Source organism: Nematocida displodere, assembly GCF_001642395.1.
Source record: "Nematocida displodere strain JUm2807 chromosome Unknown 2, whole genome shotgun sequence".
Lineage (NCBI taxonomy): Eukaryota > Fungi > Microsporidia > Nematocida > Nematocida displodere.
In genome coordinates, this window is record NW_027138156.1 from 310,710 (window position 1) to 336,995 (window position 26,286).

The following is a 26,286-nucleotide window of genomic DNA, read 5'->3' on the forward strand; positions in this document are numbered from 1 at the left end:
CCCCACCCCTTAGATTGCTTTGAGGATGTTTTCAAGAATAAGATTAAGAGAGGGAAGATACTTTGGGTTGATGTGGGATCTCCACACTGTTGGGGAGTCAATCGTTAAGATGGTTTCTTTGTCGATCCGGTGCTCAGTGTAGATGCTTGGGTGGATAGAGCAGAAGATTTGGTTTGGCCCATCGCTGAGTAGTACCTGCGAAGGAAGGTCTCCCAACATTGCTTGCGCCACACTCACAACCAGAACGCCGGAAACCTTTAGCTCTGAGGACGCTTTTATCTCTGGGATGGTCAAAAGGCTGTGGGGCGGGTAGTTACGCCTCTCCCGCTCGAGTTTCTCGGAAAGCAAGACAACAGGTGCCTGGGTGCTTATTTGCGTCATTGACAAATGGGGCAGGGAGACGTTTTGGGTGTTTTCTGGGTTTTGGGTGTTTGGGGTGTTTGGGGTGTTTGGAGCTGTCTGTGTCTGGCTCTGGGACAGCTTTCTCTTCTTGAGGAGGCTCAGAGCTTCTTCCAGTTCCATTCGAATTTATTTTTTATGCACACCGAGAAGGTAGGAGGCTTTTCGGTTGAAATGCCTTTCAAACCCTACACAGCACAAGTCCAGTCGATGGAAGTCATTCTTTCTTGCCTGGAAAACAGAGCATGTGGCTTGATAGAGAGTCCAACGGGCACGGGAAAGTCCCTGAGCATTCTGTGCGCTGTATCAGCCTGGGTAAAGAAGCAGAGGGAGGAGGGCGCATACCGCAGGGTTTACATTTGCTCGCGGACCCACAAGCAGCTGAACCAGCTGATTGAGCAGCTAAAAAAGCTGCCAAATCCTCCAACTATGTCAATTCTTGCCAGCAGAACCCATTTGTGCCTGAATCGGGCCGTTTTAAAGGAGCCAGATAGAGAAACAGCGTGCAAGAACCTTCTTAGGGGGACGGGCGGGTGTGACTTCTTCACGAACAAAGAAAATATTGAGGGGATTGCACCTGGAGTCTTCAACATAGAGGACCTTAAGCAGTACGGGCACAACCACGGAGGGTGTCCATACTTCGGGTCCAAAAAGCTCTTGGAAGATGCCGAGATAATCTTTGCGCCCTACAACTACATCATCAACCCCATGATCAGAAAAGCTCTGAGCATCAATCTGGACGAGGCAGCAGTTATCATTGATGAAGGACACAACATTGAGGACGCCTGCAGAAGTGCTGGGTCTGCTGATATCGAAAAAGTCACCTGTGACTACGTTATAGCACAGCTTATCGCCCAAATGAATGGAGCAACGCCCCACTCCACCGACAGCGAAGACAACACCATTGGAGCTTGCAGACAGCTCAAAATCACCCTGGACGCCGTTACCATCTACCTGGAAAAGCAAATCAATGAGTTGCGGCTACTTAGGAAGAAGAACTTTGGGAAGAAGGATAATGTGCAGGAAATAGCCATCAAGCAGGACCGGGTTGTGGACGTGCTGAAAGAAATGGGAATCACTCCTGAAAACATTGAAAGCTTGTCCAATGCTGCAGCCACTGTGGTGCGGGAAGAGATAATGCCCCCCCGAGCAGGGCAGTTCCTTGACCAAATGATGTTTGTTTCCAAACAAATCCTTACCCCGCGAGAAAACAGGTACGGGATTGTAATTTCAGACCTGAAAATTACTTTCGCCTGCTTGCACCCCGAGGTTATTTTCTCACAAGTTTCCTCCAAGGCCCGGTGCGTGGTGCTTCTTTCCGGGACGCTTAGGCCCTTCCCCGGGCTGTGCCGGGAGCTAACGGGCAACAAAAACATTTTCACCAAAACCGTTGAGGCCCCCCACATCATCAATACCAACCAAATCTTCCCCATTTGTGTTTCAACCCACGAGAACAAGCCGCTTCTGGGGACATATGTGGGGATGAAGGAAGCAGGGTACCTCCCAGGCGTTTGTGCCGCAATTACCGCCATTGCCCAGTCTCTGAAGGGCGTGGGGGGCACTCTGTGCTTTGTTCCGAGCTATGCGGTGCTGGAGCAGGTTTCAAGAGGGGTGTCTGGGGTTGAGGTTTTCAAGGAGCCAAGCGATCCGCTTATGTTTGACACTGTCCTGGAGAAGTACCGGCGGGCCAGTCGGAGAGGTGCCTGTGCGTTTGTTTGCGTTTTTCGCGGGCGTGCCAGTGAGGGCATTGATTTTAGGGACCACGAGGCCCGGGCAGTGATAGCGATTGGGATCCCTTTTCCAAGCATAAGCAGTCAGGCCGTTGCCCTGAAAAAAGAGTACAACGACAAGTACATGGGGGGCACAGGGGGCGTTTGGTACGAGGCCCAGGCGTATAAGGCAGTTAACCAGGCCATTGGAAGATGCATCCGGCACCGGAGCGACTGGGGCGCTATTTTCCTTCTAGACACGAGGTACTCCTATACTAACAACTCCAAAAAGCTTTCGGGGTGGGCCACCGGGCATCTTAGGGTGGTTAAAGAGGTTAGGGATGTGATTGGCGACTTTGCCGCCTTTATTAAGAAGTACAACGCAATCTTCCCCGCCGCTGCAGATGAGAACGATGCCACCCACCCAACAACTCTAACGGCAAAAAATGGCACCCTCTCCCTACCTGACCCGAAAAAGCGCAAAATCAGCAGATACTTCATGTAAGGAGAAACAAACAACAAAGGTGCGGGGCTGACAAACCCATTGGATAATAAAACATCTACTACATTGGGTCGGGTTTGTTGGGGTTAGTAAAAAATTGATAACAGTAATTTTTTTATGGATTTAAAAAAATATTTTGCAATATTTTGCAAAAATGACGTACCCACTAACCTTTGAAAGCAGACAGCCTAAAGTTGGGGAACTGGGATTTATACTCAAAGACCAGGAAAACACACTGAGAACGGAAAGTAAAATCAAGCTTATTACCACTGACAAGGCATCACTCATTCTTATTGAGACACACACACCAGGTATTTCACACCCTACTTCGAAATTGCCTCAGGTACAGACCCCGGAAATATTCTTGCCAGGAACGAGCGAGATAGACAAAGCACTGTCAGTGTCCAAAACCCTGCACGAAATGAACCTGTTTGAAAACGAGACAGAAGAAAGCCTTGCCTTCTCTCTGGTTAGACAGACCATATGCAACGAAGTCGTTTCTAGTAACGTTGGAATGCCAATCGAAACCACTAGAGCTCTGGCCGAGAAACAAACCGGGCAAAGACTTAGCGATGGCAACCTCCTTGCGATCTGGACATATGCTTTCCACATCTTGCGAACGAATGAGGTAAAGGTATACAACGAGATCAAAGACAGTCTTCAGGTAAAGAATGAGCAAGATCTTCCAGAGGCACTTCTTCAAAACCCGAAAGAAGCGGCCAAGGTGATTTCTAAGTACCAGGAAGAAGCCGTCGCTCTGGCTCTGACCAAGCTTCCACTCTACACCATTCAAGACAGCGAGCTCTACATCAGAGTCCTCCAGCACATAGACACTGCCACTGCCCAAAACACCCAAAGACTGGCTCGGCTGCTAACGCGAGACCTCCCCCAGGAGACCTACATCGACCAAAGCAGGAGGTGTGTTGAGTACAGCCAGGCCTTCAGCAAGCAGAAGAAGCTGATTGCTGAGACAACATACTGCTCGATCTACTTGGCATCAAAAGAACTAGGCAAGACGACAACCACGGGTCTGCGCTTTATCTCTGCCGAGCACCCAGAGCTAGTTACCACGGTGTATGCCGACCATACAGTCACTATTCCCGAGGGCGAGAGCACTGAGGCGGGCACCATCTATTTGGAGACCATGGACGACCACATTACGGATCTAGAAACAAACAAGAGCAACATGTTTGTCCTCAAAGCGATAAAAACAGGCTTCTTGTATTTTGGGAGGTACAGCATCGCCCAAAACTGTTTAGAGGTTTTTATTGAACTGTTCTCCAGAGGTCTCTACGGAAAGACCCAATCCTTCCCCACAAGCAGCTTCCTCACCATCCTGGTCTGGCTTGCCTACTTGATATCTAAAGAGACGTTCATTGACGTGGTCACGCTTCTAACTATGAAAACCCGCAGAGCCAATACCAAGCAGAGAGAGAGAGCCCTGGGACAGATAAGAGTGTCTGCATGCATTGTTGCTGCGGCGATGTTGCTCAGTCTTTTGGTTGTTCAGGTTGCTGAAAAGCAGCAAACAGACGCCATCCATTCTCTTGTCAAAAGCCTGATCTTCCAGACTTTGGTTATCATGGGAGCTATCCGCTTTAAGGCCATGCATAAGCCATACGAGCGGCCCAAGCAGAGCCTGAGACAGTCTCTGGAAAACAAGTCTGGCATTTACTTGATCTTCTTTACAGTTTGTGCCGTAGCGCTTTGTAGCGAGTGGGTTAAGACACGCACCATACTTTCCACCATGGGCATAGACATATGGTTTAAGAAGATGCTTTCAGTAGAGTCGCTGAAAAACATGCCAAAGCAATTGTTTGGGCTTGGGGGAACTATTGCCACAGATACTGCATAAGTTTGGACAGTGTTTGGCTCAAGAAGGAAAATAAATGCATCTGCTGATAGCTGTATATCCCTGGGCCGATCTAACAACTCACCAGCACTAACCCACACATACCCGCTGTAGCGTGTGTTGATAAATCCATAATCCATAAATCCATATATGGCAATTTTTCCATTGTGATTACTTTAATTTAGTGATGAACTTATCTATATAATAGATACCGAGCTGGAAAAACCAAATGTTTCGAAACTTGTGCAGTGGATATACCCGAGCAACCAATGCCGACACCGACACTGACACTGTGTTCCTTGGCAATGCCAACTACTTAGAGGACATGCAAACAACTGATACAGATCCTGAGACTGCCATCTACCCAGCCCCCCGCGACCCGATCAATACTCCGAACCATTGCTGTTGGTCTGCTTGGCATTATGGCCGTAGTGATGGTCTTCCTCCTAGTAGGATTAAGACTCAATACGTCGCAAAACACCTCAACCAGTGCAGCTCTCACCAACAATCCACCAATATCCTACACCACCGCAACCCAGTCTATAGCTACGACACCGCCATGCAAACGACCACGAAGCCAACGACAACAGATGCACCATTTCAGGGCTGGGGGTGCTTGAAGAGAAGGTGGTTGGCCTTGAATCTGGCTTCGTTGAGGACCACATCATCGAGGAACCCGACATTGAGGACTCCGCAACAGAGTGTACATCCCGGGTCGTTCTTGAGAGATATAACAACATACTTGAGCACTACTTCAGCTCAGACACCGTCTCATCTCCATCAGCCAAGAAGATACCCGAAAAGTCCTCGAGGACATGTTAACAACATCCCGATTCAGCACCTATAATTTGAACGAAACTAACTGCCAACCAAAGATAAGACAGGCAGATATTATTGACCCAAAGGCAAACATAGCTACTAACACCCACGCGTTTATTGAGGCCATGTACACCTGCTACCACGCCCACAACAAGGAAAGCACCAACATACAAAGCTATCTAAAAACGCCGCCACTTAATAGCTACTTCTACTATTACTGGGTTGCCAAGATAAACCCATGGGTGGTGTCTGACAATACGCAAGCCGCTATCGTCACAACAGCAACTGCATACTACAACGCAATGGTGATTGAGAATGCAGCCCATATCAAACACATTGACCTAGTTAAAACCGAATGGAGCAATTGGTTAGCTGAACAACTATTTAATGTGAAGAACAACCAAAACATATCCTCTTCTGAGAGGAACGCTACATTGCAGGACATAGACAACTATCAGACTGTGTTCCTGCTGGACAGGTCGGTCCTTGTTGAGCGTCTTAATAAGGACCTTGTGGATCTAAACCACCATTCCCTTGTGTTGTTGGCGAGGCTGTCCCCACCCGAACAACTACCCAACAAACTACACTAACGTTTTTGTCTATTAGCTCGAACTAACCCAATACCTACCATACCAAAACTTCCAGATGCAACATTTCCTGCACCACCCACCCGAACACAATACACAACCCGAACATTTTATTTGTTTTGTAAGTGTTCGGGTGGTGCAGGAAATGTTGCATCTGGAAGTTTTGGTTTTTTGCTCTATATTTATAGGAAGGAGGAGCTTAATAGAGTGGGCTTTGTTCTATGGTGTAGGGGCTGGTGGCAGGTGCATTGAAGGCCTGGTTTAGGTTTGTTTTGATGTATGGTGGGTGTATGGTGGTTGGAAATAGCTTTTCTTGGTAGAAGCCTCGACGGATCCCGAAAACCCGAAAGCCCGAAAACCCGAAAACCCTGAAAAAACCGTTATTTTATTCTTGGTGTGGGTGAGGGTGTGGGTGAGCTAGTAGGTCATCAAGATCACTGGCTGGAAAGGACAGAACACGTGTGGTGCTACTGGGGCCGCCTATTGAGAGCTCGAAGTGGCCCTCGCTGTTCTGGTATATCTTGTTTTCAACTAGTGGGAGGCTGATTTTCCCTCTGCAGCCTGGGCAGGCAATATGATTACGACCACCATTCGCCGCAACCAAGCTACTTAGGCAGTGGCTACAAACACGGTGCTCTGGGTGGTCTAGGATGCATATGTCAGCGGACGCGTTTTTGAGGTCTTCAAAGGTGCTTAGGCAGATGGGGCACATCTGGTCCTTGTCCGCAACAATCCACTGCTGGGTCGTGATCAGTGCCTGTTCTTTGGAGGAGAGCCGTCCAAGGTTAGCTCTGGTTTGGGATTTGGCTAGCTCTTCGGGTAGAGTACCTTTTGAGCAGACCTCCCAGGCATCAAGAGAAAAGCACAAAACGGTCTTGGTCACATCTTGATCTTGGTGGATGGTGCAACTCATACCACCTACACTAATGGTTTTAAGGCCGGGGTTGGTTCTGATATCAAATTCAATGGTGCCAAGAAAATCAGCGGTTATAGTCGGAATGTATGATGGAAAGATAGTCAATTGTTCCAAACCCCTAAAGTACTTACCTACCCAATCAAAGGTAGAGATTAGGTCAGTCGGCGTTAATAAGCATGTTCTCCGATGAAACATAATTCCAAGAGATCTGGTGGGGTGAGCAAGTTATCACCCATTGGGAAGGATGAAACGCTTGGAAACACCACCCCACAATCAAAAAGACCCACATCAACCACTAGAATGTCTGCGTTGAAGTGTTTTGTCTCCACACCTTGCTTCATTAGCTCTTTCCACGTATGGATGGGTAGGGATATGTTCTCCCAGTGGTGGCTGACTATTTTGTGGAGAATCTGTTCTGAAACCAATGGGGGCGGTGCGTAGATGTTGTATAGAATCAATGTTCCTGGCAAAGGATCCTCGCGGAGCAGCCTGCACTCCAAGCTATCAAGTCTGTCAAGCTCACAAAGCCGCAACTCCACAATGGCTGCCGCATTAAACCCATCCAGCACCTCAAGATTGTCAAGTTCCAGCATTGCCAGTATTGTCAGGTTTATCCGGGACTGTGACAGATTGATCCGTTTCTGAAGCCACCTAATGGTTGGCTCGGTGGTGTATCTTATCGAGAGAGCATCAATGTTGGCGGTGCACGCTAGCGCTTCTCCGGCATCTCCTAGGTGTCTGGAATGGCCCTGGCCATGCAAGCCCGAGCCAGCAATATCTAGGTTGTGAAACTCCAGTGACTCTGCACAAATTGGATGAAGCGCCACTAGTATCCTGGCCAACACCAGTGGATCGAATGGGGTGGGGGTGTCTAGGGCGCCAGGGTCAATGATAAGGGTTGTAAACTCAATTCCCTGTGCCAGTTTTTCAGGAACATGGTCTAGGGTGTATCCGTTAAAGAGAATTTGGATTAGACCAGCCTGTTTCTTTAGAATGTGTTTTGTGTTGCCTACCTGGATAGTTGATAGGTTGTTGCCGTATCGTAAATGGCGGTTGTGAGAAAAGAACAAGATTGTTTGTTCGGTGTATGGAGATGTAAGATAGCCAGAATCCAGGACTGGAGCACCAACGCAATGCAGCACCGTGCATAGACTAAGAAAACATAACAAGTGGCACATTATCAGCCAGCTTCTGATTTTTCTGGAACAACCAATCAGCCCTGATCCCATTCTAGGGAGCAGTTAAAACTTTTAATTTAAATAGTTGCTTTGGTCAGCTTAGCCCCATCCCTGTCCCTGTCCCACCCCATATCGAGTAAGTAAATTTTGTAGGCCTTTTTCCAAAAACATCCTAGGGCTGCCCTGAACACAGGTTTTGTGTTCGGGTTAGTTCGGGGTGTGCACGGGTTAGATTTATTGTTTTGGCAGGTGGCCAGGCCTGGCCAGCGATTTGCTGGACCTACTCCTGCAATGACCCTCCAATGCCGGGGATTCGCTCATACTCCACCTCCACCCCCTCCAGATCGCCTGAAGCGCTGTCAGTGCTGGGCCTGGGCCTGACCCAGAAGCGCACGGTGTTATCAACAGAGCCAGTGGCTAGAATGTGGCCAACTGGATGAAAGTCCATCGACCAGATTGTTTTGTTATGTGCATCTGGTATAACCCGAAGAGGATGCTCGTTGTGCTTTTGCCATATGTAAACAGACCCCTCGCCCCCGCCAGAAACAAAGAGGTTGTCAATTGAAGGGTGCATTGTGAGCGCGGTGGCCTCCTTTTGGTGCCCCTTGTAAGAAAACTCTTCTTTCATCGCTCGCAGGTTGAACATCTTAATAACCTGGTCCTTGCCCCCCGAAAGAATCGACTCCCCATTGTTTGACCATTTGAGGCAGAGAATCGTGTTCTTGTGGATGTGGAGCGTGGTACAGTCCTTTCCCCGGGGGTCCCAGAGTTTGATAAGGTTGTCTTTGCCCCCGCTTGCAATGAGCGCGTGTCTCTTGTGCCATTGGGCGACCCTTACATCCCACCCGTGCCCAGTAAGGGTGTTTTCTTCCTTTGCCTCCCGGAAATCGATCACTTTGATGGTGCCATCGTCTGAGGCCGTGCAAAACTTGGTCCCGCGCGGGGAGAAGCTAATGTCTCTCACAGCCTCTTTGTGCGGCTCAAGGATCTGCAGGTTGTTCATTGAGGGCTGCCAGTACTTGACAATGCCTGCCTGGTCGCCCGAAAGAAGGTAGTCTCCGTGGGGGGTCCAGCACATGGCACGCAGTGCAGAGTCGTGTGCCTGGAGGATGGTTTCAAAGTTGAAGCTGAACCCGTTCCAGAGGGTGAACTCTCCGGTGGCTGCTCCTGAAATCAGCCTTCTTCCATTTGGAGAGTACCTTATAGTGTTGATTGGTGTTCTGATTTTATTAATGCTGGTGTGTGCTAGGTTCACCGTGAGAGCATTCGCAAGGGAGCACGTTCCCGTAACAGGAGGAACGTAGATGGAGTAGAGGGGGTGTTTCTGAATCATTCCAAACCTTCCATCGAGTCGATGTTTCAGGAGAGGCCCGTTGTAGTCAACGTTCCTTCGGGTAATTGCTTTTCTCATTCTTTTTCCATCATAGACCACTCTTGAGGTTCTTCCATCGTCTTCTTCCATCTATTTCTCATTTTTACCGCAAATTTTAATATGACGCTCAGACAGCAGCAAGAACACATTGCCAGAAGAAAAGAGCATAAGAAGGAGTATGAAAGCACCCTCCACCGCTTTGACATCTTAAATACAGCCACAAAGGGAGAGATTCACACAGACGGCACAAAACCCATAACAACAGACGAAATGTACAAGCACATCGACATGGGCACCAAAAGCAAGGCTTACAAGCTAGCGCTGGAGAACGGGCCATACTCAGCAAGATACACGCTGACAGGCAACAACGTTCTCTATTTTGGACAAAACGATGCCAGCGTAGTTGATGCGATCAAGCTCACGCCAAGGTGCGAGAGAAACCTTAACGACCAGATACACGATGGCACCTTTCTCCACCGAGAGAGCTTCTTTGCGCTTGCACAGTCGCAGTGCGTGTACATCTACGACAACAACGGGGTGGAGGTGCACGCCCTAAGAGACCACGCCAAAGCAAGGAAGCTGCAGTTCCTGCAGGACCATTTCCTTCTGGCAACGCTCACCGATGGAGGCTTCCTCAAATACCACGACACCACAATGGGGAAGCTTGTCTCCGATATCAAGACAAGAGAAAGAAGCGCTGCGATGACCCACGACAGAAGCACCGGGGTGGTCTACCTGTCAGGACCATCGGGGCACGTGTCTCTCTGGTCGCCGCGTTCGACCGACTACTTGGCCAAAATCCTCTGCCATCGCAGCAAGGTAAGAAACATAAGAGTCTCAGACTCAGGCAGCCACCTTTTCACCAGTGCAGGCAACGAGCTAGCGGTGTGGGACGTCAGAAACACCTTCAGCCCCATTGACAGGTTCACTTTCCCACAGAACATCTTCGCAATGGATGTCAGCCAGCAGAACAAGATAGCAGTCAGCCAGAGAGCGTCAGTAACTATCTGCAGCCAGAACGGCCAAACCCTCCTCACCCACCACCTTGGCAGAGACACCCCCCACTCGCTCACATTTATGCCGTATGAGGACATTCTGGCAGTTGGAACGTCTGCCGGTGTAGAGAACATCGTTGTCCCAGGAGCAGGTCTTGAAATCTACCGCCGAAACGAGAACCCAAGAGCCTCGGCACAGGAAAGAGCCAACACTGAGGTCAGGCGTATCCTTGAGAAGATCCCCGGGGACATGATTGCCCTGGAAAACGAAATCGGCACAGAGATAAAGGAAACTTTCAGAGAGGAGATAGCCCCAATGAAGCTGGAAACACCCGCAGGAAAAGTAAGACGGCTGATGCGAATGAATTATGGCTAATAAACCAATAGATCTTTATATATCCTCTTCTTTGGAAGGTGCAGGGGTGCTGGCAACCATGTGCCCAATGCTCAGGAGCACCCCAATGCTTATCACAAAAAAGAGACCCACCAGGGCTCCAGGCTTGAGAATGAAGAAAAGAATGGGAATGGCAATTGACACCCAGTAGACATGCTCTTTTTTCAGGTTGTATCCAAGCACGGCTACTTCATCCCCCTCCCCCTGGTAGGCGAGGTAGACAAGAATAATTGAGCACCCGAAGGGGAGAATAAGCACGGGGTTGAGCACCAAATAAAGACAGGCCAATACTCCCAGAATGAGGAGGTAGTTGCCAGACATTGAGGTGTAATTCAGAAGAATTCTTGCTTTGGCCATTTCCAGGCCTTCGGGGAGGGTGATGTTTGAAACGTTCAGGAACTCCTTGAGGGGCACCCGCTTTTCCGACTTCTCTTTGAGGTAGTACGACAGCTCAGTGCTCAGTCTGGAATTCATATAAACAAAATAAAAAGAGTGTTTTGGGCAGTTTCGGGGTGTTTCGGGGTGTTTTGGGTTGGCTGGCCGAGTAAAATTTTATCAATAAAAACAGAACTCTAAACTTTCTTCTTCTCTTGCAAAAAAAGCGGCTCAATATATACTAGGGAGAAGCTTATTTGATTACTCCCCAGGCGCTTGTCTCAAACGATCCAGTAAGACCCCAAACGGCTGTCCAGGGCCTAGATATCCCCACACACCAGCACACCGATACACCGATACACCAACACACCGACACACCAATACAGCGATCGGCTGATACGGATGCAAGATATATAGAAAGATTTTTTTAAATCGGAGGAAACAGTTGGTGAAGAGGGAAGAAAGAACTGCACAAAGTGTTTGAGTGTTATTTATATACGAGTGGTGGGGATATGTGCTAGCTCTGCATGTGTTTCAGCACCAGCTGTTTCCAGAAGGCACTGTCTAGCTCCTCAAGGGGCTCAGGGTCCTCCTGGGGGAGAAGAATGCTCTGCACAAGGTGGTACGCCGAGAGAAAAGAGTCAACAATGCCATCGACCGGGGTGGGAAGATCTTTTGGGGGCTGTGGAGTGCTTCCCTTCTGCTCGCACAGAAGGTAGTGGAGAAGCCGGTACTTTCCCATTTTGCTGTAGTAAGAAAACCTGAAAATATGTGGCGGCTCGTTAGTTCTATCGATAACAACATCAAACTTTTCTTCGTGGAAGATGTCTGCCTTGCCAAAGTACGACTGGCCGTCAGAAATAGGCATGTCCAAAGTATCAATAAGAAACAAATCACCAGAAGAGGGAGAGATGGACTGAACACTTTCATAGCGCACAGCCCCTATCCTCGTTTCTATTCTCTCAAAAATATCCATAATTGAGGAAGAGCTTAGAGGAGACATCGTTCGTGTGAGGCGAAACACTCTCATAAAAATAAAGAATCCTCAGCAATTGAAGCGTAGTGAATCTTATTCCCAGCACCCAGAGCCCAAGTGGAGGAAAGGAGAGCAAAAAATGGGGGCTTGTAGCTCAGCGGTAGAGCATTCGACTGCAGATCGGAATGTCCCGGGTTCAAGTCCCGGCGGGCCCTTTTTATTTTTATGCCCGCACTTTGGAAGGACGCAGCTGCAGTCCTTGAGCGGATTGGCGCGCACACGAAGAGGAAGGAGATTACTAAGATTCTTGGGCTGTACCTGCAGTCCCTCAAGCAAACAGAGGATCTTTTGTATTTTGTCTACCTCTCAATTGCCCGAGTGTCATCAGAGTCTGATGGCGAAGAGATGAACGTTGGAGAAACCCTCATTCTGAAAGCGCTCTCCCTCTTTTTGAACGCTCCAGTGAACGCTCTGAAGGAGAAAGCCAAAGAGTCTGGGGACATTTCGTCGCTTACCCTCCAAAAGAAACTTAACCAGCTGCCGTTTGCCAAAACCAAGCAGCTACTTCTTTCCGAGGTGTTCCAGGGACTAAAAGAGGTGTCTTTGTTCACGGGGAAGGACTCAGGCCAAAAACGAGTCAGCCGGATTATTTCTCTCCTTGCCAGGTGCACCTCCCCAGAGGAGTCGAGGTATATTGTAAGGATCCTTGATGGAAAGCTGAAGATTGGCCTCTCAACGCAAACCGTTCTCTCGGCGCTAGGACTGGCTTTTGTTTCGGGGATTTCTTCCCTGGAGGAGCCGGAGTGGACGGAAGAAGAGGTGCTTGGGATGGAGGCGGTCAAGGAGGCCTATGCACAGCTGCCATCGTTTGCCCGTCTTATCACACTTATGCAAAGCCGGGGGCTGTCAGGACTTTCTTCCTCGCTAATTACCCCGGGGTACCCGCTGCGGCCGATGCTGGCGATGGCTGAGAAGGACCCCGCCTCAGTCCTTGAGCGGTTCAGCAAGAGCAGCTTCTCGGTTGAGTACAAGTACGATGGAGAAAGAGTCCAGGCGCACAGCTACGGCGGCCGAATAGACTTGTTCAGCAGGGGGCTGGAAAAATCGACTGAGAGGTTCTCCCAAATACTCCAGCCACTGAGAGAGGCCTTTGCTGGAGAGGGAGACTTTATCATTGACGGAGAGATTGTGGCGTATGACAGAGTGCAGAACAAGATTCTTCCGTTTCAGGTGCTCTCCAACCGAAAAAGGAAAGTAACTGAGCACAATGCCAACAAAGAAGAAAGTGACATAGCGCTGTTTATTTTTGACATGCTCTATCTGAACAAGCCTCTTACCAAGCTGTCTCTCACTGAAAGGCGGGAGATACTCAAAGAATCGTTCAATGAAACGGCAGGGTCGGTCATGGTTGTTAGCTCCACCGACTTCAGCAACGACCAGGACCTAGACGCTCTGAATGGCATCTTCAACCAGTCACTCGCCAGTGGGTGTGAAGGCGTTATGATTAAAAGCACCGACGCCTCCTCCACCTATGAACCCTCGAAAAGGTCTCAAAAGTGGATCAAGCTCAAGGCAGACTACATTACCGGAATGTGCGACACCCTGGACCTTCTTGTGATTGGTGCCTACACGGGCAAGGGCAAGAGAACAGGCGTCCACGGAGGCTTTCTTCTTGGCTGCTTCAATGAGAACGGGGACATAGAAACGGTCACCAAGCTTGGAACAGGCTTTTCAGAGGCCCAGCTAAGCGCCCTGGTTTCTGAGTTCCAGCCGTACGCGACCTCGGTGCCTGTTGCCGAGGCACACCCTTCAATTGCTCCAGATATCTGGTTTAAGCCCCACTTTGTCTGGGAGATAGCTTCGGCCGGGATTTCTCTTTCTCCAAGGTATACCGCCGCAGTCAACAGCCCAGAGATACCCGAGAGCAGGGGTCTGTCCCTCCGCTTTCCCCGCTTTGTTAGAAAACGAGAGGACAAAACCCTGGACTCCTCAACCACCAGCTCCCAGCTTCTCAGCTTCTTTCTGCAGAGCACCAAACAAAACGAGAACACAGACGAGTGAGCGCCTGGGCAGCAGCGCGGGGTAAGAGCTAAGATCCAGGACCGGCCAAGCTCTCCAATAAAAGCCACGTTGGGAAAATTCAGGTGTGGGTGGTGCGGTTTAAGGTTCAGGTGGCATTGAGCCAGTGCCTCGCATACTAATTACTTATTTGCAATTTTGTTTTGAAAAATACATGCATCCTGGACTAACCCCACTACGAAACACTGCAGTCCCCGACTCGGAAGAGCTGCTTGCAGAGGTCAAAGCACAAGAGTATGTGTACACCCGAAGTACCTTCTTATCAGCGCCGCTTAAACGAAATGACATAAAACGAACGGGGGTTCCTTTTGTTATTTCAGTAACTGTGCTTCCGGCCGAGGAGGAAGAGGTTCCGCAGCTTCTTAGCGCACCAAGATGCAAAGGCTGCAAGGGATACATTAACCCATACTGCGAGGTTGTACCCCCCGGATACAAGTGGCGATGTTCTTTGTGTCTTTCCATAAACAACACTGAAACGCCGCTCCATTCGTATGGAGCGTACCTGAAAGTGTTCAGTCCCAGTGAGAATGCGGTGAACAACAAGAAGGTTTGTTCTAACGCCCTCCTCACCGAAGAGGTGATTGAGTTTCCCTCGGTGACAGAAAGAAGTATTCCCCCCCCACCTACCCACCTTTTCCTTATCGAGAGCACGGGAGAAACGATTGAAAAAGGGATGTTTTCAGGCGTTCTCCAGCGGCTAGGAACCTCACTTGCCTGCCTGAACGACCCACACGACCGAACCAAGGTATGCGTGGTTTTGTTCGGAGGAAGCGTGCAAATCGTAAGGCTGGGAGGAGAGGGCGGAGTTGGCCTGGATACAATCAACGAGATAGACAGCGGGCTGCCCATGCTCATGGATGAAGACTACATCGTTCCATTCAAGAACATAAGAAACGGGTTCTCCAAAAAGATGGAGGTGGTCGAACAAAGCATTCAGCGCACCGAAAAAGAAGCGGGCAGTGCGCTCGGGCAGGCGCTAAAGGTGTGCAAACACCTGCTCCACCAGGGTGGAACCATTCACGCATTTGTCAGTATGGCGCCCTCCATTGGAGACGGGAGCATCACCCACCCTAGCGTCGGGCTAAAGGCTAAAAACACCTTTTACAACCACCTGGCAGAAGACTTGCTGGCTAAAGGGGTGTCAGTCAACCTTTACATCCTGTCCTCCAAACAGGTGGAGGTTCCAGCACTTCTGCCAGTGGCTGAAAACACGGGAGGGGACGTAAGGTACTACCCAGGGTTCCTAGGCAACCACGCAGCCGACATTGATGCGCTGGAAAAGGACCTGGTCCAGCACCTTTCAGCAGACGAGGGAACTAACGTCTACTGCCGAGTGCGGATATCAGACGGGCTTAGCATTAGAAAGTACTGGGGAGCAACAGCGACCGGGGATGGACTCATACGGCTTGCCCAGCTACGGCGCGGAAAGACCATTTCATTCGAGGTAGACTATGACGAAGACTTGGTTATGGAGGGTGTAACCTTCCAGGTAGCTACGATATTTAACACGGCATCAGGAGAGAGAAAAGTCCGGGTTATCAACTCTACCATCGGTCTGGGGCCCACTGCCGTAGACCCTCTCGCTGTTGTTCATGCAATTGGACTTAAAGGCCTCGACAAAGAAACGGCCGAGCCAGGAGCAGGTACGTCGCTGGTTCTTAGGCTGGCAAGCGAGTGTATGGCTCGGATAGGCATGAGTGGCTCAATGAACGTCTTTCCCAGGATGATCTTTGGGCTGGTCAAGAACAAAGTCTTTAAAACGGTTGCTTCAGACATAAGAGGCATTGTTGCATACGGTCTTAGAAACAACTCCATGAAAGTAGCTGACGCAATGATCTATCCCACCCTCGTTCGGATAGATGGAGAGGTGGGGGTGGTGGATGGAGACTCAGTGGTGCTTCCCTCGCCAATGAAGCTGTCTTCTTCTGTTATTAGCACAGATGGAACCTACCTTCTTGACTCCGGGATAATAACTTACGTCTTCACCGGGGACCAGTCCTCGTACCGAGCCTTTGACAGCTACGAGGGAAGAATCTCAGTTCCAGACAAGAAAGACTATGAAAGGGTGCAAACGGTGATGGGGTATATGGTTGGAGGAAGAGCTGTTGACCCAATTGTCTATTCGGTGCACCAGAGCGGGCACTCCTTCCTTCTTGAAGGGTTCCAGGCCATGCTTATTGAGGATGGAGCTGGGTCCTTCGGCTACCCAGAGTTTTTGCAAAAGTTCCTTTCAAATGGCTATGCTATCAGCAAATAAAACGTGTTAGGTTTGGTTGGGTTGGGGTTGGGGTTCGGGTTTGGTTTGGTTTGGTTTGGTTCGGGTTTGATTAGTAGATGGATTTATTGTGCTGTGGGGGAGGGAGCTGTAAGGGGGTGTGGTGTGCTGTAAGTGAGGTGGGAGGTACAGTGCCCTACTTTCCGGTGGCAATGAAGTAGTCAAACTCTGTTTCAAGCACAAATTTAATGTCGTCACCGGAAATAGCTTGGTTTCCTTTGTGCTTGGTTATAAGGGCGGCTCTACAGAGGATATCGCTTATGTACTTCTCTGTGAACTGTGAAATAATTTGTGCAGCTTCTTTATCTAGCTTTTCCTCTTTGTCTATGCAGGAGAGGAGCGCTTGTAGCCTCTTGGTTGACACAAGCTGTGTTTTCTCCTCCATAAAAAAATTAAGAGGCAGGCGCATCAAATGGGAGAAGGTCCGAGCGAGTGGCCTGTGGGAAGTTTTTAAAGTAGGGATGGGTGAGTATGTCTTTGATATGGATTCTTTTTCTTGGGTTGTAAGTAAGCATTTTCTCCAAAAGATCTATAGCATCAACGCCTGCTGCTCCAAAGAGCGTGGACAGGTCGTGGCGTGGATGCTTTGGAAGGTCTAGGCGGTACCCTGGAAGCTCTTTTATCTCTGGCCAGATTTCTTCGGTCGGGGTGCCCAAAGCAGCAAAGATAAGCTCAAGCTGATGGACGTCGTCGTTTCCCGGGAGGTAGGGCGTGCGAAGAAGCAGCTCAGCAAACACGCAGCCCAATGCCCAGATGTCAACGCCAAAGGTGTAGTTGGTGCTTCCAAGGAGAAGCTCTGGGGACTTGTACCATCTGGTGATGACCTGGTTGGTCATGTCCTTAATAGGAAAGCCAAAATCCGTTGCCAGCCCAAAATCAGCCAGTTTGAGCTTGCCATCCCGTCCAATAAGGATGTTGTTTGGCTTTATGTCTCGGTGGAGGATAAAGCGGGAGTGGCACTCGTAGAGTCCTTTGCTTGCCATGCACAGCCAGGCCTTGACGTCTTGAGGCATGAAGACAAGTTTTTTACTTCGAATGATAACCTCCAGGTTGCTTTCTATAAAGGGAAGAACGATGTGTATGTGCTGCTCCTGTACAAAGACATCTAGCAGGTCAATGACGTGCTCAGTAGCCAGTCTTTTGAGATGTTTTATCTCTCGAATGGCTGTAAAGTCAATCCCTGACCGCCCCTTTACCAGCTTGATGCGCTTAATGGCTACTTTTCTTACCTGCACAGCATTGGCAGGCGGTGTGTCGGTTAGAATGGTATTCTCAGCGTTGGACATGGGAACTGAGTACTCCTTTCCGCTGTATATCACGGCGTAGGTTCCCTCTCCTATTTTGTCTTCTTTCGTATACCTCTTGACTTTCTCCATAGCTCCTTTTAAAATGAAATTTACATACTTCTACCTCTTTGGCAGGCAGCTACACCCCGGGAAATACCCAGGGAGACAGAGCGGGGCCGGGAGTGTGGCAGACAGCCGGGGAAACAGAGCGGGCTGGTGGGTTAGTGGGGGGTAGGTTGGTGGGGAGATGGGTTAGTTCGGGTTAATCAAATAAGCTTCAGTATAAATAGAGAAAGGAGCACAAATTTTTCATGGTTAAAGTTTCCTGTGACTACAGCAAGAGGCACCACATTGTGGCCTACTTTGTCTCAAAGTGCTTTCCAGGCGTAGAAATAGAACAAACGGGAGAGAAACACAAAGACGGATTTTGCAACTACCTAAACTTACCAAGCTTCCTAGACGCAGTACCTGTGCTCGGGTGGAAAGAAAGCATGCCGTTTCTTGCGGAGTGGAAGGTAGGCATGCCGTACAAGGAGATTCTTGCCCTGCTGCCAGCAATAGAAGAGGCGGTTCCCTCGCTCAGCGAGAGGGAGCAGATGCTTTTGTTCTTCCTTCTTTTTTCAGAGACTATCTTTGTCAACCTAGCCAAGGCAAAAAAGCTCAAAGACTTTCCACACATCAGCGCCCTGTACGCCGCCACAGCAGCCAATCCGAAAACAGAGCAGGTGATGCAAGACTATGAAAAGGCCAAAAAGCTAGAAACAAAGGCGACTGACCAGGCTTCATTTGACATAGGCCTCCCAGACAACTACAAGGTTGTTACCAGGTTCCCCCCAGAGCCAAGCGGCTACCTCCACATTGGGCACGCCAAAGCAGCACTTCTCAACCAGTACTTTGCCGAAACCTACCACGGGCAGATGATTGTTAGAATGGACGACACCAACCCCACCAACGAAAAGGAAGAGTTTGAAAAAACCATCCTTGAAGACCTGGCCCTCCTAGGGATCACCAACTACACACTTACCCGAACCAGCGACCACTTTGGGCGTCTTTACCAGCTGGCAGAGTCGCTGATCCAAAAAGGCCTGGCCTACTGCGACAACACCCCCGTTGAAGAAATGAGGTACAACCGAGAGCACGGGATAGCCACAGCGCACAGAGATGCCTCCGTGGAGGACAACCAGCGCATATTTAAGGGCCTGGCCACCACAGAAGAGTACGACAGCTACTGTCTTAGAGCCAAAATAAGCGTGGACAACGCCAACAAGGCCATGCGAGACCCAGTTATCTACCGAGTCAACAAAACACCCCACCACTACACCGGCACCACCCACCGAATCTATCCCACCTACGACTTTGCCTGCCCAGTGGTTGACAGCATTGAAGGGGTGACACTGGCACTTAGAACGAATGAGTACCGAGACAGGAACCCGCAGTACATGTGGTTCATCTCAGCACTTGACCTAACTAACCGCCCAATGATTTGGGACTTTTCGCGGCTCAACTTCAAGCGAACGCTTCTCAGCAAGCGGAAACTTCGCTGGTTCGTAGATAACGGCCAGGTCTCAGGGTGGGACGACCCACGAATGCCAACAGTTCGCGGCATTCTGAGAAAAGGTCTCTCAAAAGACGCGCTCAGGGCATACATTATCTCCCAGGGGCCTTCAAGAAACACAGTCCTCCTCTCGTGGGACAAGCTCTGGTCTGACAATGCCCACCACATAGATGGCCTGTCCAAGAGGTACCACGGGATAGATGCAGGCGACGCCCTCACTCTTAAGATCGAGGGCGGGAGCACCCAGCAGATAAAGGTCCAGGGCAAGGAGGAGCACCGAACGCTCACGCCAGAAGTGTTTGTCTCCAAGGCAGACGCAGCCTCTCTGAAGGCAGGCGAGGAAATCACCCTGATGGGTGTCGGCAGCTTTAAAGTGCTCTCTCTCCCAGAGAACGGGCCAGGGACTATTTCCCAGACAGCCACGCCGCCCAAGAACACCAAGCTAAAGCTTACCTGGGCACCAAGCACGGGGAACGTTAAAGCCAGGGTTTTTGAGTACACAGATCTAATAACGGTAGATAAGCCAGAGGACCAGGAGCTTAAGGACATCGTTAACCACGAGTCCAAGGAAGAAAGAGAGGTGCTCTGCGACGAGCGGGCTCTCCAAATCAAGGAGGGGGACTTTATTCAAATCGAGAAGCGGGGTTTCTTCTTCTGTGATTCACTGTCACCGCTAACACTCAACCTGGTGCCAGGCACCAAGCAGAACCGGCAGTAATAAAGAATTATTAAAATATTCATTTTTATGGTAAAGGTCTCAGAGACGGAGCTTGAGCGCGTGTTGCGGCACATAAAGAACGCACCAATCTCGCAAGAGCCTGAAAAGTACAGCCAGGTGCTTGGAAACATCCACGAGCATCCACAAAAGATAGAAATATTGAAAAAGATCTTTAAAAGCGTTGACAACCCAACGGTCTTTCTGGGGATGGGAAGCAGTTTCTTCAGCACAATGGAGGTGGAAAGCAAGGATGAAAGCAGTGGAACGGCCACGCTTGCTCTTCTCCAGTTTAGCCGGACGCTGTGCGAAGAAACGGGGGGAGATTACGATCTGTTGTGCAAAACCGTGTTTGCGTACCTGGAAAAAACCAGGTTCAGGTTTCTAGAGGCCAAGAACGAAGTGTTTACGATTTTGGAGGAGATAAAAAAGCAGAACATCAGCCTAGCCTCGCACTCCCTCTCTCTTCTGCTTACCGAACAGCCCGTGAGCATTCTCACCGAAATCCTTATCTTTTTAGGGCCCAGGGTGCTCAGCGAGGTGGCCGAGTACGCCCTGCAGGAGGCGCAGGTAAGCAGGAGCGTTCTGTTCCAGAAAAACACGGCCGCGCTTGTTCTGGGGCTTTCAGAGAAAGCGCCGGTTTTTGAGGTGCTTGAGGTCTTCATTCGGGCACTCTCCTCCGAGACCCAGTCCATCCGAAACGCAGCCATTGAGAGCATGGTTAATGTCTGCGCGCACCTCAGGAGGGAGATTGAGGCATGCGGGCGGGGGGAGAAGGAGCTGCTTGCAGTCACTGAGCTGCTGTGCGGGCGAACGTGGGACGTAAGCCTCTTTTGCCGGGCCAGGGCCGTTCTCTCACTGAGTGAAATAGCTGCCTCAGGGAGCGTCCTAAGAGGGGCGCGGCAAAAGGTCATGTCCACGGTGCTGGAAAGGATTGAGGATAAGACGCACATTGTGCGCAAGCGCGCGATTGTCTTTTTCAAGCGGATCCTGGAAAACCATCCGTTTATGCTGGACGGGGGTCTTTTGAGCCGGGGAGTCATCGCCAAGTACCGGGAAAGAGAGGAGGAGTACTACACCGACTGCGTTGCTTTCTATGAGAGCATCCAGCAAAGCATTGCCACAGTTAAAGAGATTCTTAAGGCGAACACCAGGGGAGAAATAACCGAAATCATCCAGTACATTGCCCAGTGTGCAGTCTATGGGATCGAAGAGGCGCTGGAAGTCTTTCCGCTGCTTTTTGCGCTGGCGTGGCAGAGAGTCGCGTCAGACGGGAAGAACACAACCGATGTCATCTGCGAAGAGATAAAGCGGATATCAGATGGCGACGCAAAGAAGCTCGTCGACATGATGGTTCAGTTTGATGATGGAACACTTGCATACAGCGGGATTGTCCGAGAGCTGACCCTCCGGGGGATTCTTGGGCTGGGCACGGTTGCTGGGATTCTTTCAAGGATGGAAAGAGAGGCGGAGAAGAGCCAGGAAAGGAGGAAGAGTTTGGAGACGCTGCCACTCCTAAAGCTTATCAGAAAAATATCGGGTACAGATAGATCCATTGCTGAAACGTGTCTTAGCCAGGTTTCAGCACTTATTGCCACGGAAAGGGAGAGCGGGGTCCTGGCCGAGTGTGTTGGCATCCTTGGAAACTTGGACTACCGAGTGTGCAACAGTTCTCCCACCATTGCGCTGCTGAAAGAAACCCTCCAGAGCGTTGGCCGAGACAATCTTTCGCTTCTTCAGGCCATTATTGATACGTCATACCTTATCAGCACCGAGCCAGATGCCCTGGCTGTTGACATCCTGGAAATACTTGCGCGGATGGAGCAGGCCGTCCCGCTGCTCTTTGCCATTGGACACGTGGCCATAAAAGAGGCCGTCCATCTGGAAAGGCTGGAGGCAGCCTGGAACATCCGAGGAAAGCCCAAAACGGAAGAAGCCGTTAAAAAAACCAAACGAGACAGCCTCCCGGTTTCAGAGATAAGAGAGAGAAGACTCAGTGTGGGGTCGAGAAGAAACAGCTTAAAAATCACCTCGGAGGAGCAGGAAGAGATGGCAGATAAGGTTTTCTTTGCCAAGGAGCACGAAATGCTCTTTAGCGAGGGGTCAGCCCTCTACTCATTCACCGAGCTTATCAACAGCCATTTAGATAGCACAGATGCCCTGGCAAAGAAGATAGCACTTATTTCACTCGGCAAGCTTATGGGCATCAGCAGCGAGTACAGCACCAAGCACGTGGGAAGAGTTGTTGAGATTCTTCGCACCGAGGAAGAAGACCTGAAGGTAATCGCGCTTATGATCATCTCCGACTCCATTATGGCGTTCAGTAGCCTGGTGGGAGATATTTCGCCCACGCTCTTTGCACCGTTAGGTGATAACGTTTCGGATAGAGTAAAAATCACCGCTCTTATAATCATAAGACACCTGCTAAGAACAGGGATGATCAAGATAAAGGGAAAGTACTGGAGCATCACCCCACTCCTCCTGGAAAAAGAAGAGGTCAGCACCATTGCCCAAAGACTTTTTGAAGAGGCCATGGAGCGAGAGAGCCCCCAAAAGATTATCTGTGAAGTGGTCAAGTCTTACGCCAAAGAGAGCAAAGACGCCCGACCCAACCCGAACACAGACGAAGACATTTTGACAGAAACAGCACACAAAGACGAAGTCTTCAAAGAAGTTCTCAGAATCCTAAGCAAACTCTCAGGGCTAGCTGATCCTACCAAAAAAATGCAGGAGTGGCTCTCTACCAGCACTGACGAGTCCCTTACCAGGGTTTGTGCCATAGCAGTCTCAGAGCTATCCAAGCACCAAAGAACAGCCCCAGCACCTGAAGAGATGGGGCAGGGCTAGTTCGGGAGGGAGTGGGTGGAGCAATAAAAGGACCAATGAATACAGGCCGTGGTGTTGGGCCATTCAAATGGGTAGTATTTTTTATTTTCATGGTTACACCCGAGAGCATAGAAACAGACATACTCTCACAGCTCCAGACGAAAGAGAAAGTATCAACCAAAGAGCTGGGTGGGGAGTACATGGCAGTGATTGGCGCAGCGAAAAAGCTAGAGGCCCAAGAAAGAATCCACTGCCACCCCGTGCAATACGAAGAGATAGCTCTAACCGAAGAAGGAAAGACCGTTGTCCAGGAAGGCTCCCCAGAATATATTCTTTACGCCCTCCTTTGCAAAGGTGCACTGTCTTTGGCCGAGGTAGATCAGAAGTATCGGGAGACACCAGCGCACAGTGGACTGGGCGAAAAGAGCCTTTCCGAGCTTATTGCCAAAGGAAGAAATAACGGTTTGAAAGAAGGGATAGTGGCAATTAAAGATGGAAGAATTAGCCAGAAGGTGGAAGGGGTGACTGACACAGTGCAGCGCACGCTTCTCCAAATCTCTTCAAAGGAGTTGTTGGCTGAGAGTGTTGCACCAAAGGAGCTTGACCTGCTCAAAAGAAGAAAGTTTGTCTCTCTAAAAAAAACCACCCATTACGACATCACCAAAGGTCCAAATTTTACCAGATCTGGAGATTTAATCAGTGATATTACAACGGACATGCTTTTCAGTCTTGATTTAAAGGATCGGCTCAAGAAGTACAACTTTTCTGCCGTATCAACACCTTCCAAGTTTTCAGGAGCCCTCCATCCCCTCTCACTTGAAAGAGAGAAGATGAAAAAGATCTTCTTGGAGATGGGCTTTAAGGAAATGGACGCATCCAAGTATGTTGAGTCTTCTTTCTGGAACTTTGATGCTCTTTTCCAGCCACAGAGGCATCCTTCTCGCAATGAGCAAGATACCTTTTTCCTTGAGCACCCAAGCACTGCCCAGGACCCTCCTGCAGAGTACCTGAAAAAAGTAGAAGCCATCCATAAAACAGGGGGGTATGGGTCAATAGGGCACCAGGCACCCTGGAGCCTGGAAGAGTCCCGAAAGAATGTGCTGCGCACACACACCACAGCTGTAACCACCAGGCTGCTCCACAAGCTAGCAGGCACCGAGGACTCGGGGAAGTTCTTCTCAATTGACCGGGTGTTTCGTAATGAGTCACTTGATGCCACGCACCTGGCCGAGTTTCACCAGGTGGAAGGCATCATTCTGGGCAAGGGCCTTACCATCTCCCACCTAATGGGGTTCTTACAACTGTTCTTCCAAAGACTGGGCATTGAAAAGCTCAAATTCAAGCCCGCTTTCAACCCTTACACCGAACCAAGTGTGGAAGTGTTTGCCTACCACGAAGAAATGCAGAAGTGGATGGAGATAGGAAACTCTGGGATGTTCAGACCTGAAATGCTTCTTCCCATGGGCTTTGCAGAAGACATCAGGGTCATTGGCTGGGGCATTTCACTCGAAAGACCTGTTATGATCTCAAGACAGATGAAGAACATAAGAGACCTGGTTGGTCACAAGGTAGACCTGGAGTTTATCCGCTCGGGACTCACTGCGAATAAATAGCTACACAACGCCAATCCGCTCGGGGTCTTTTGATACAAACGTACTTCCAACCTCTTTTTCTGACAGCTCACTGATAGAGCCGTCCTCAAGGGAGACGTAGATGGAGTCTTGGGCGTACAGAGCGCTTATGATTCTGGCGGCAAAGGAAACTCTCAGGGTGGGATAAAGAAAGCCGTTCACTGGCTGGTGCACTGTCAGGGTCTTGCCGGTGTGCAGGAGAAGGGTGTTGATAGCAACCACCTCCAAGTGCTCAGGAAAGACTCTCTGATAGAGACGCGAGGATAGTTCAGCATCTTTTTCAACATTGAGTAGATACAGCTGTCCGTTAGCCAGGAGGACAGCTACAGTGCTTCTGTTCGTCCCTGAGTACGTTTTTGTTAGGGATATTCTATCAAGAAAAGAGAACTTTTGTCCGTTAGAAAAGATAAGTATTGTGTTGTTGGTATAAACGTGTCCCAGGTGGATCAGGTGGAGGGCCCCAATGTGGGTGTCTTCTACTATCTTCTTCCCATCAACATGGCCGGTGTAAAGATATTTTGAGTCCCGAACAACAGTCACTGTCTGAAGCGGGGTGTTGATACTGTGTGAGGACAGCGTGGTGGCTGGGTGTGGGTGTGGATTGGTTATTGGGGTTTGGATCAGGTCTTTTTGTTTGTTTAGAGAGTATCGGGTGAGCGTGCCGGCGTGGGTGATAAGTATCTCTTTTCTGAACCGCTGAATGTCAGTTGGCGTTCTTGGCCGGGGGCTGGGGCTAGGGCTGGGGTTGGGGCTGGGGTGGGTGTATGTGGCCTTGGTTCTTTCAGTGCAGGCATACTCAATAACTTTCAGGTGCTTTTGGTAGACAAGAGCAAGAACGGTGCTTAGGGTGGTTGACAGGGCATAGACCGAGACTAGGTCTGCTGTAGATATGCCCACCAGTGTTCGGACGAGTGTGGGGGTCTTGTCCACCCTAAAGACCTTGACTGTTCCCCCGTGGAGGAGCTGGTGAACATACTCATCCGTTGCTGAAACCTGAAGTGTTCTGGTTAGTATCTTGGCAACTAGTTTGTTTTTTCGGGTGATAGCAACAGTCCCTGTCTTTTCAAGCTCCACCTGAACAGAGGACACTTGCTGGAGGTGCGGCGGCAGGCGGCTGCTTATGACAAAATAGTCCAGGCTAGGAACTACGTTGTAGGTAGATTCAGCTGTTTTTATGGTGATTGCATTGCCGTATTGGGTAATGAAATGATCAGAAGATACGAGTGCGAGTAGTTCTTTTTGTGGAGAAAGGACGAGATGCTTTATCTTCTCAGAGTCTACCTCCAGAATGTTTCTCTTATCGATAAAAAGTCTCTGGGCCCCTCCAAAGTCCCCACACCTGTCCTCTGTAAGTGCAAAGGTTGCTAGGTTGAGGCTCTTGGTGGAGGAGAGGTAGCTGATTTTCAGTGCTGATCCACAAACTCTGATGGAGAGCACTCCCGGAAGAATCTGCATTGACGGCGCTCTCTCTATGGTCTGTGGCTGGTGCAAGGCCTGCGTGTTGTACAAAGTGTGCTTAATACTAGTATTTTCTGTTCGAATAAGGAAATAGGATGAGTCAGAGACACTAGAAACTATGCCTTTTATGGAAAGAGTGTAGATCTGTTTTAGATGGTTGGTGGCTGCTGAGTACCTGTACTGCTGAATCCCCGACCCCAAAACCACAAATATGTCGCTGCCCACGGAAAGCGCCAGAATCGGGGCCTGAAGATCAACAGCAAGCACGGGCGTGCTTTCCACGTAGATGTAAAGAGTGCTGTGCCTCTGTCTTACCTGAATCATTTGGGCGTGGTTTAGCTGGAGGTATCTGCTGAGGAGAAGGCTCTCCTGTCTCATGTAAATATT

The 26,286-nt window shown here is 49.8% G+C and overlaps 19 protein-coding genes across 19 annotated transcripts; 10 read left to right on the plus strand and 9 right to left on the minus strand.

Annotated features, from left to right (window-relative positions):
* Window positions 1-9: 9 nt before the first annotated feature.
* Window positions 10-522, minus strand: NEDG_00765 (uncharacterized protein; the record flags this gene model as incomplete). The annotated part of the gene is made up of 1 exon (XM_067688183.1): window positions 10-522. The coding sequence occupies one exon, from the start codon at window positions 520-522 to the stop codon at window positions 10-12; it is 513 nt and encodes a 170-aa protein (XP_067544280.1).
* A 15-nt stretch (window positions 523-537) lies between these two features.
* NEDG_00766 (uncharacterized protein) lies at window positions 538-2,613 on the plus strand (the record flags this gene model as incomplete). Its single annotated transcript, XM_067688184.1, has 1 exon — window positions 538-2,613. One exon carries the CDS (start codon window positions 538-540, stop codon window positions 2,611-2,613), a length of 2,076 nt encoding a protein of 691 aa, XP_067544281.1.
* A 151-nt stretch (window positions 2,614-2,764) lies between these two features.
* Window positions 2,765-4,465, plus strand: NEDG_00767 (uncharacterized protein; the record flags this gene model as incomplete). The annotated part of the gene is made up of 1 exon (XM_067688185.1): window positions 2,765-4,465. One exon carries the CDS (start codon window positions 2,765-2,767, stop codon window positions 4,463-4,465), a length of 1,701 nt encoding a protein of 566 aa, XP_067544282.1.
* Window positions 4,466-4,691: 226 nt separating this feature from the next.
* Window positions 4,692-5,309, plus strand: NEDG_00768 (uncharacterized protein; the record flags this gene model as incomplete). Its single annotated transcript, XM_067688186.1, has 1 exon — window positions 4,692-5,309. The coding sequence occupies one exon, from the start codon at window positions 4,692-4,694 to the stop codon at window positions 5,307-5,309; it is 618 nt and encodes a 205-aa protein (XP_067544283.1).
* Window positions 5,278-5,871, plus strand: NEDG_00769 (uncharacterized protein; the record flags this gene model as incomplete). The annotated part of the gene is made up of 1 exon (XM_067688187.1): window positions 5,278-5,871. The coding sequence occupies one exon, from the start codon at window positions 5,278-5,280 to the stop codon at window positions 5,869-5,871; it is 594 nt and encodes a 197-aa protein (XP_067544284.1).
* Window positions 5,872-6,253: 382 nt separating this feature from the next.
* NEDG_00770 (uncharacterized protein) lies at window positions 6,254-6,781 on the minus strand (the record flags this gene model as incomplete). Its single annotated transcript, XM_067688188.1, has 1 exon — window positions 6,254-6,781. The coding sequence occupies one exon, from the start codon at window positions 6,779-6,781 to the stop codon at window positions 6,254-6,256; it is 528 nt and encodes a 175-aa protein (XP_067544285.1).
* A 170-nt stretch (window positions 6,782-6,951) lies between these two features.
* On the minus strand, window positions 6,952-8,013 carry NEDG_00771 (uncharacterized protein; the record flags this gene model as incomplete). The annotated part of the gene is made up of 1 exon (XM_067688189.1): window positions 6,952-8,013. One exon carries the CDS (start codon window positions 8,011-8,013, stop codon window positions 6,952-6,954), a length of 1,062 nt encoding a protein of 353 aa, XP_067544286.1.
* A 229-nt stretch (window positions 8,014-8,242) lies between these two features.
* NEDG_00772 (polyadenylation factor subunit 2) lies at window positions 8,243-9,424 on the minus strand (the record flags this gene model as incomplete). Its single annotated transcript, XM_067688190.1, has 1 exon — window positions 8,243-9,424. The coding sequence occupies one exon, from the start codon at window positions 9,422-9,424 to the stop codon at window positions 8,243-8,245; it is 1,182 nt and encodes a 393-aa protein (XP_067544287.1).
* A 30-nt stretch (window positions 9,425-9,454) lies between these two features.
* On the plus strand, window positions 9,455-10,705 carry NEDG_00773 (U3 small nucleolar RNA-associated protein 7; the record flags this gene model as incomplete). The annotated part of the gene is made up of 1 exon (XM_067688191.1): window positions 9,455-10,705. The coding sequence occupies one exon, from the start codon at window positions 9,455-9,457 to the stop codon at window positions 10,703-10,705; it is 1,251 nt and encodes a 416-aa protein (XP_067544288.1).
* A 15-nt stretch (window positions 10,706-10,720) lies between these two features.
* NEDG_00774 (uncharacterized protein) lies at window positions 10,721-11,197 on the minus strand (the record flags this gene model as incomplete). Its single annotated transcript, XM_067688192.1, has 1 exon — window positions 10,721-11,197. The coding sequence occupies one exon, from the start codon at window positions 11,195-11,197 to the stop codon at window positions 10,721-10,723; it is 477 nt and encodes a 158-aa protein (XP_067544289.1).
* Window positions 11,198-11,615: 418 nt separating this feature from the next.
* Window positions 11,616-12,128, minus strand: NEDG_00775 (uncharacterized protein; the record flags this gene model as incomplete). The annotated part of the gene is made up of 1 exon (XM_067688193.1): window positions 11,616-12,128. The coding sequence occupies one exon, from the start codon at window positions 12,126-12,128 to the stop codon at window positions 11,616-11,618; it is 513 nt and encodes a 170-aa protein (XP_067544290.1).
* Window positions 12,129-12,299: 171 nt separating this feature from the next.
* Window positions 12,300-14,135, plus strand: NEDG_00776 (DNA ligase 1; the record flags this gene model as incomplete). Its single annotated transcript, XM_067688194.1, has 1 exon — window positions 12,300-14,135. One exon carries the CDS (start codon window positions 12,300-12,302, stop codon window positions 14,133-14,135), a length of 1,836 nt encoding a protein of 611 aa, XP_067544291.1.
* A 172-nt stretch (window positions 14,136-14,307) lies between these two features.
* On the plus strand, window positions 14,308-16,410 carry NEDG_00777 (protein transport protein SEC24; the record flags this gene model as incomplete). Its single annotated transcript, XM_067688195.1, has 1 exon — window positions 14,308-16,410. The coding sequence occupies one exon, from the start codon at window positions 14,308-14,310 to the stop codon at window positions 16,408-16,410; it is 2,103 nt and encodes a 700-aa protein (XP_067544292.1).
* A 154-nt stretch (window positions 16,411-16,564) lies between these two features.
* On the minus strand, window positions 16,565-16,813 carry NEDG_00778 (transcription initiation factor TFIID subunit 12; the record flags this gene model as incomplete). Its single annotated transcript, XM_067688196.1, has 1 exon — window positions 16,565-16,813. The coding sequence occupies one exon, from the start codon at window positions 16,811-16,813 to the stop codon at window positions 16,565-16,567; it is 249 nt and encodes an 82-aa protein (XP_067544293.1).
* A 7-nt stretch (window positions 16,814-16,820) lies between these two features.
* On the minus strand, window positions 16,821-17,804 carry NEDG_00779 (cyclin-dependent kinase 7; the record flags this gene model as incomplete). The annotated part of the gene is made up of 1 exon (XM_067688197.1): window positions 16,821-17,804. One exon carries the CDS (start codon window positions 17,802-17,804, stop codon window positions 16,821-16,823), a length of 984 nt encoding a protein of 327 aa, XP_067544294.1.
* Window positions 17,805-18,025: 221 nt separating this feature from the next.
* On the plus strand, window positions 18,026-19,987 carry NEDG_00780 (glutamyl-tRNA synthetase; the record flags this gene model as incomplete). The annotated part of the gene is made up of 1 exon (XM_067688198.1): window positions 18,026-19,987. One exon carries the CDS (start codon window positions 18,026-18,028, stop codon window positions 19,985-19,987), a length of 1,962 nt encoding a protein of 653 aa, XP_067544295.1.
* Window positions 19,988-20,014: 27 nt separating this feature from the next.
* Window positions 20,015-22,831, plus strand: NEDG_00781 (condensin complex subunit 1; the record flags this gene model as incomplete). The annotated part of the gene is made up of 1 exon (XM_067688199.1): window positions 20,015-22,831. The coding sequence occupies one exon, from the start codon at window positions 20,015-20,017 to the stop codon at window positions 22,829-22,831; it is 2,817 nt and encodes a 938-aa protein (XP_067544296.1).
* Window positions 22,832-22,920: 89 nt separating this feature from the next.
* On the plus strand, window positions 22,921-24,423 carry NEDG_00782 (phenylalanyl-tRNA synthetase alpha chain; the record flags this gene model as incomplete). The annotated part of the gene is made up of 1 exon (XM_067688200.1): window positions 22,921-24,423. One exon carries the CDS (start codon window positions 22,921-22,923, stop codon window positions 24,421-24,423), a length of 1,503 nt encoding a protein of 500 aa, XP_067544297.1.
* NEDG_00783 (uncharacterized protein) lies at window positions 24,424-26,277 on the minus strand (the record flags this gene model as incomplete). Its single annotated transcript, XM_067688201.1, has 1 exon — window positions 24,424-26,277. One exon carries the CDS (start codon window positions 26,275-26,277, stop codon window positions 24,424-24,426), a length of 1,854 nt encoding a protein of 617 aa, XP_067544298.1.
* Between the last annotated feature and the right edge of the window lie 9 nt (window positions 26,278-26,286).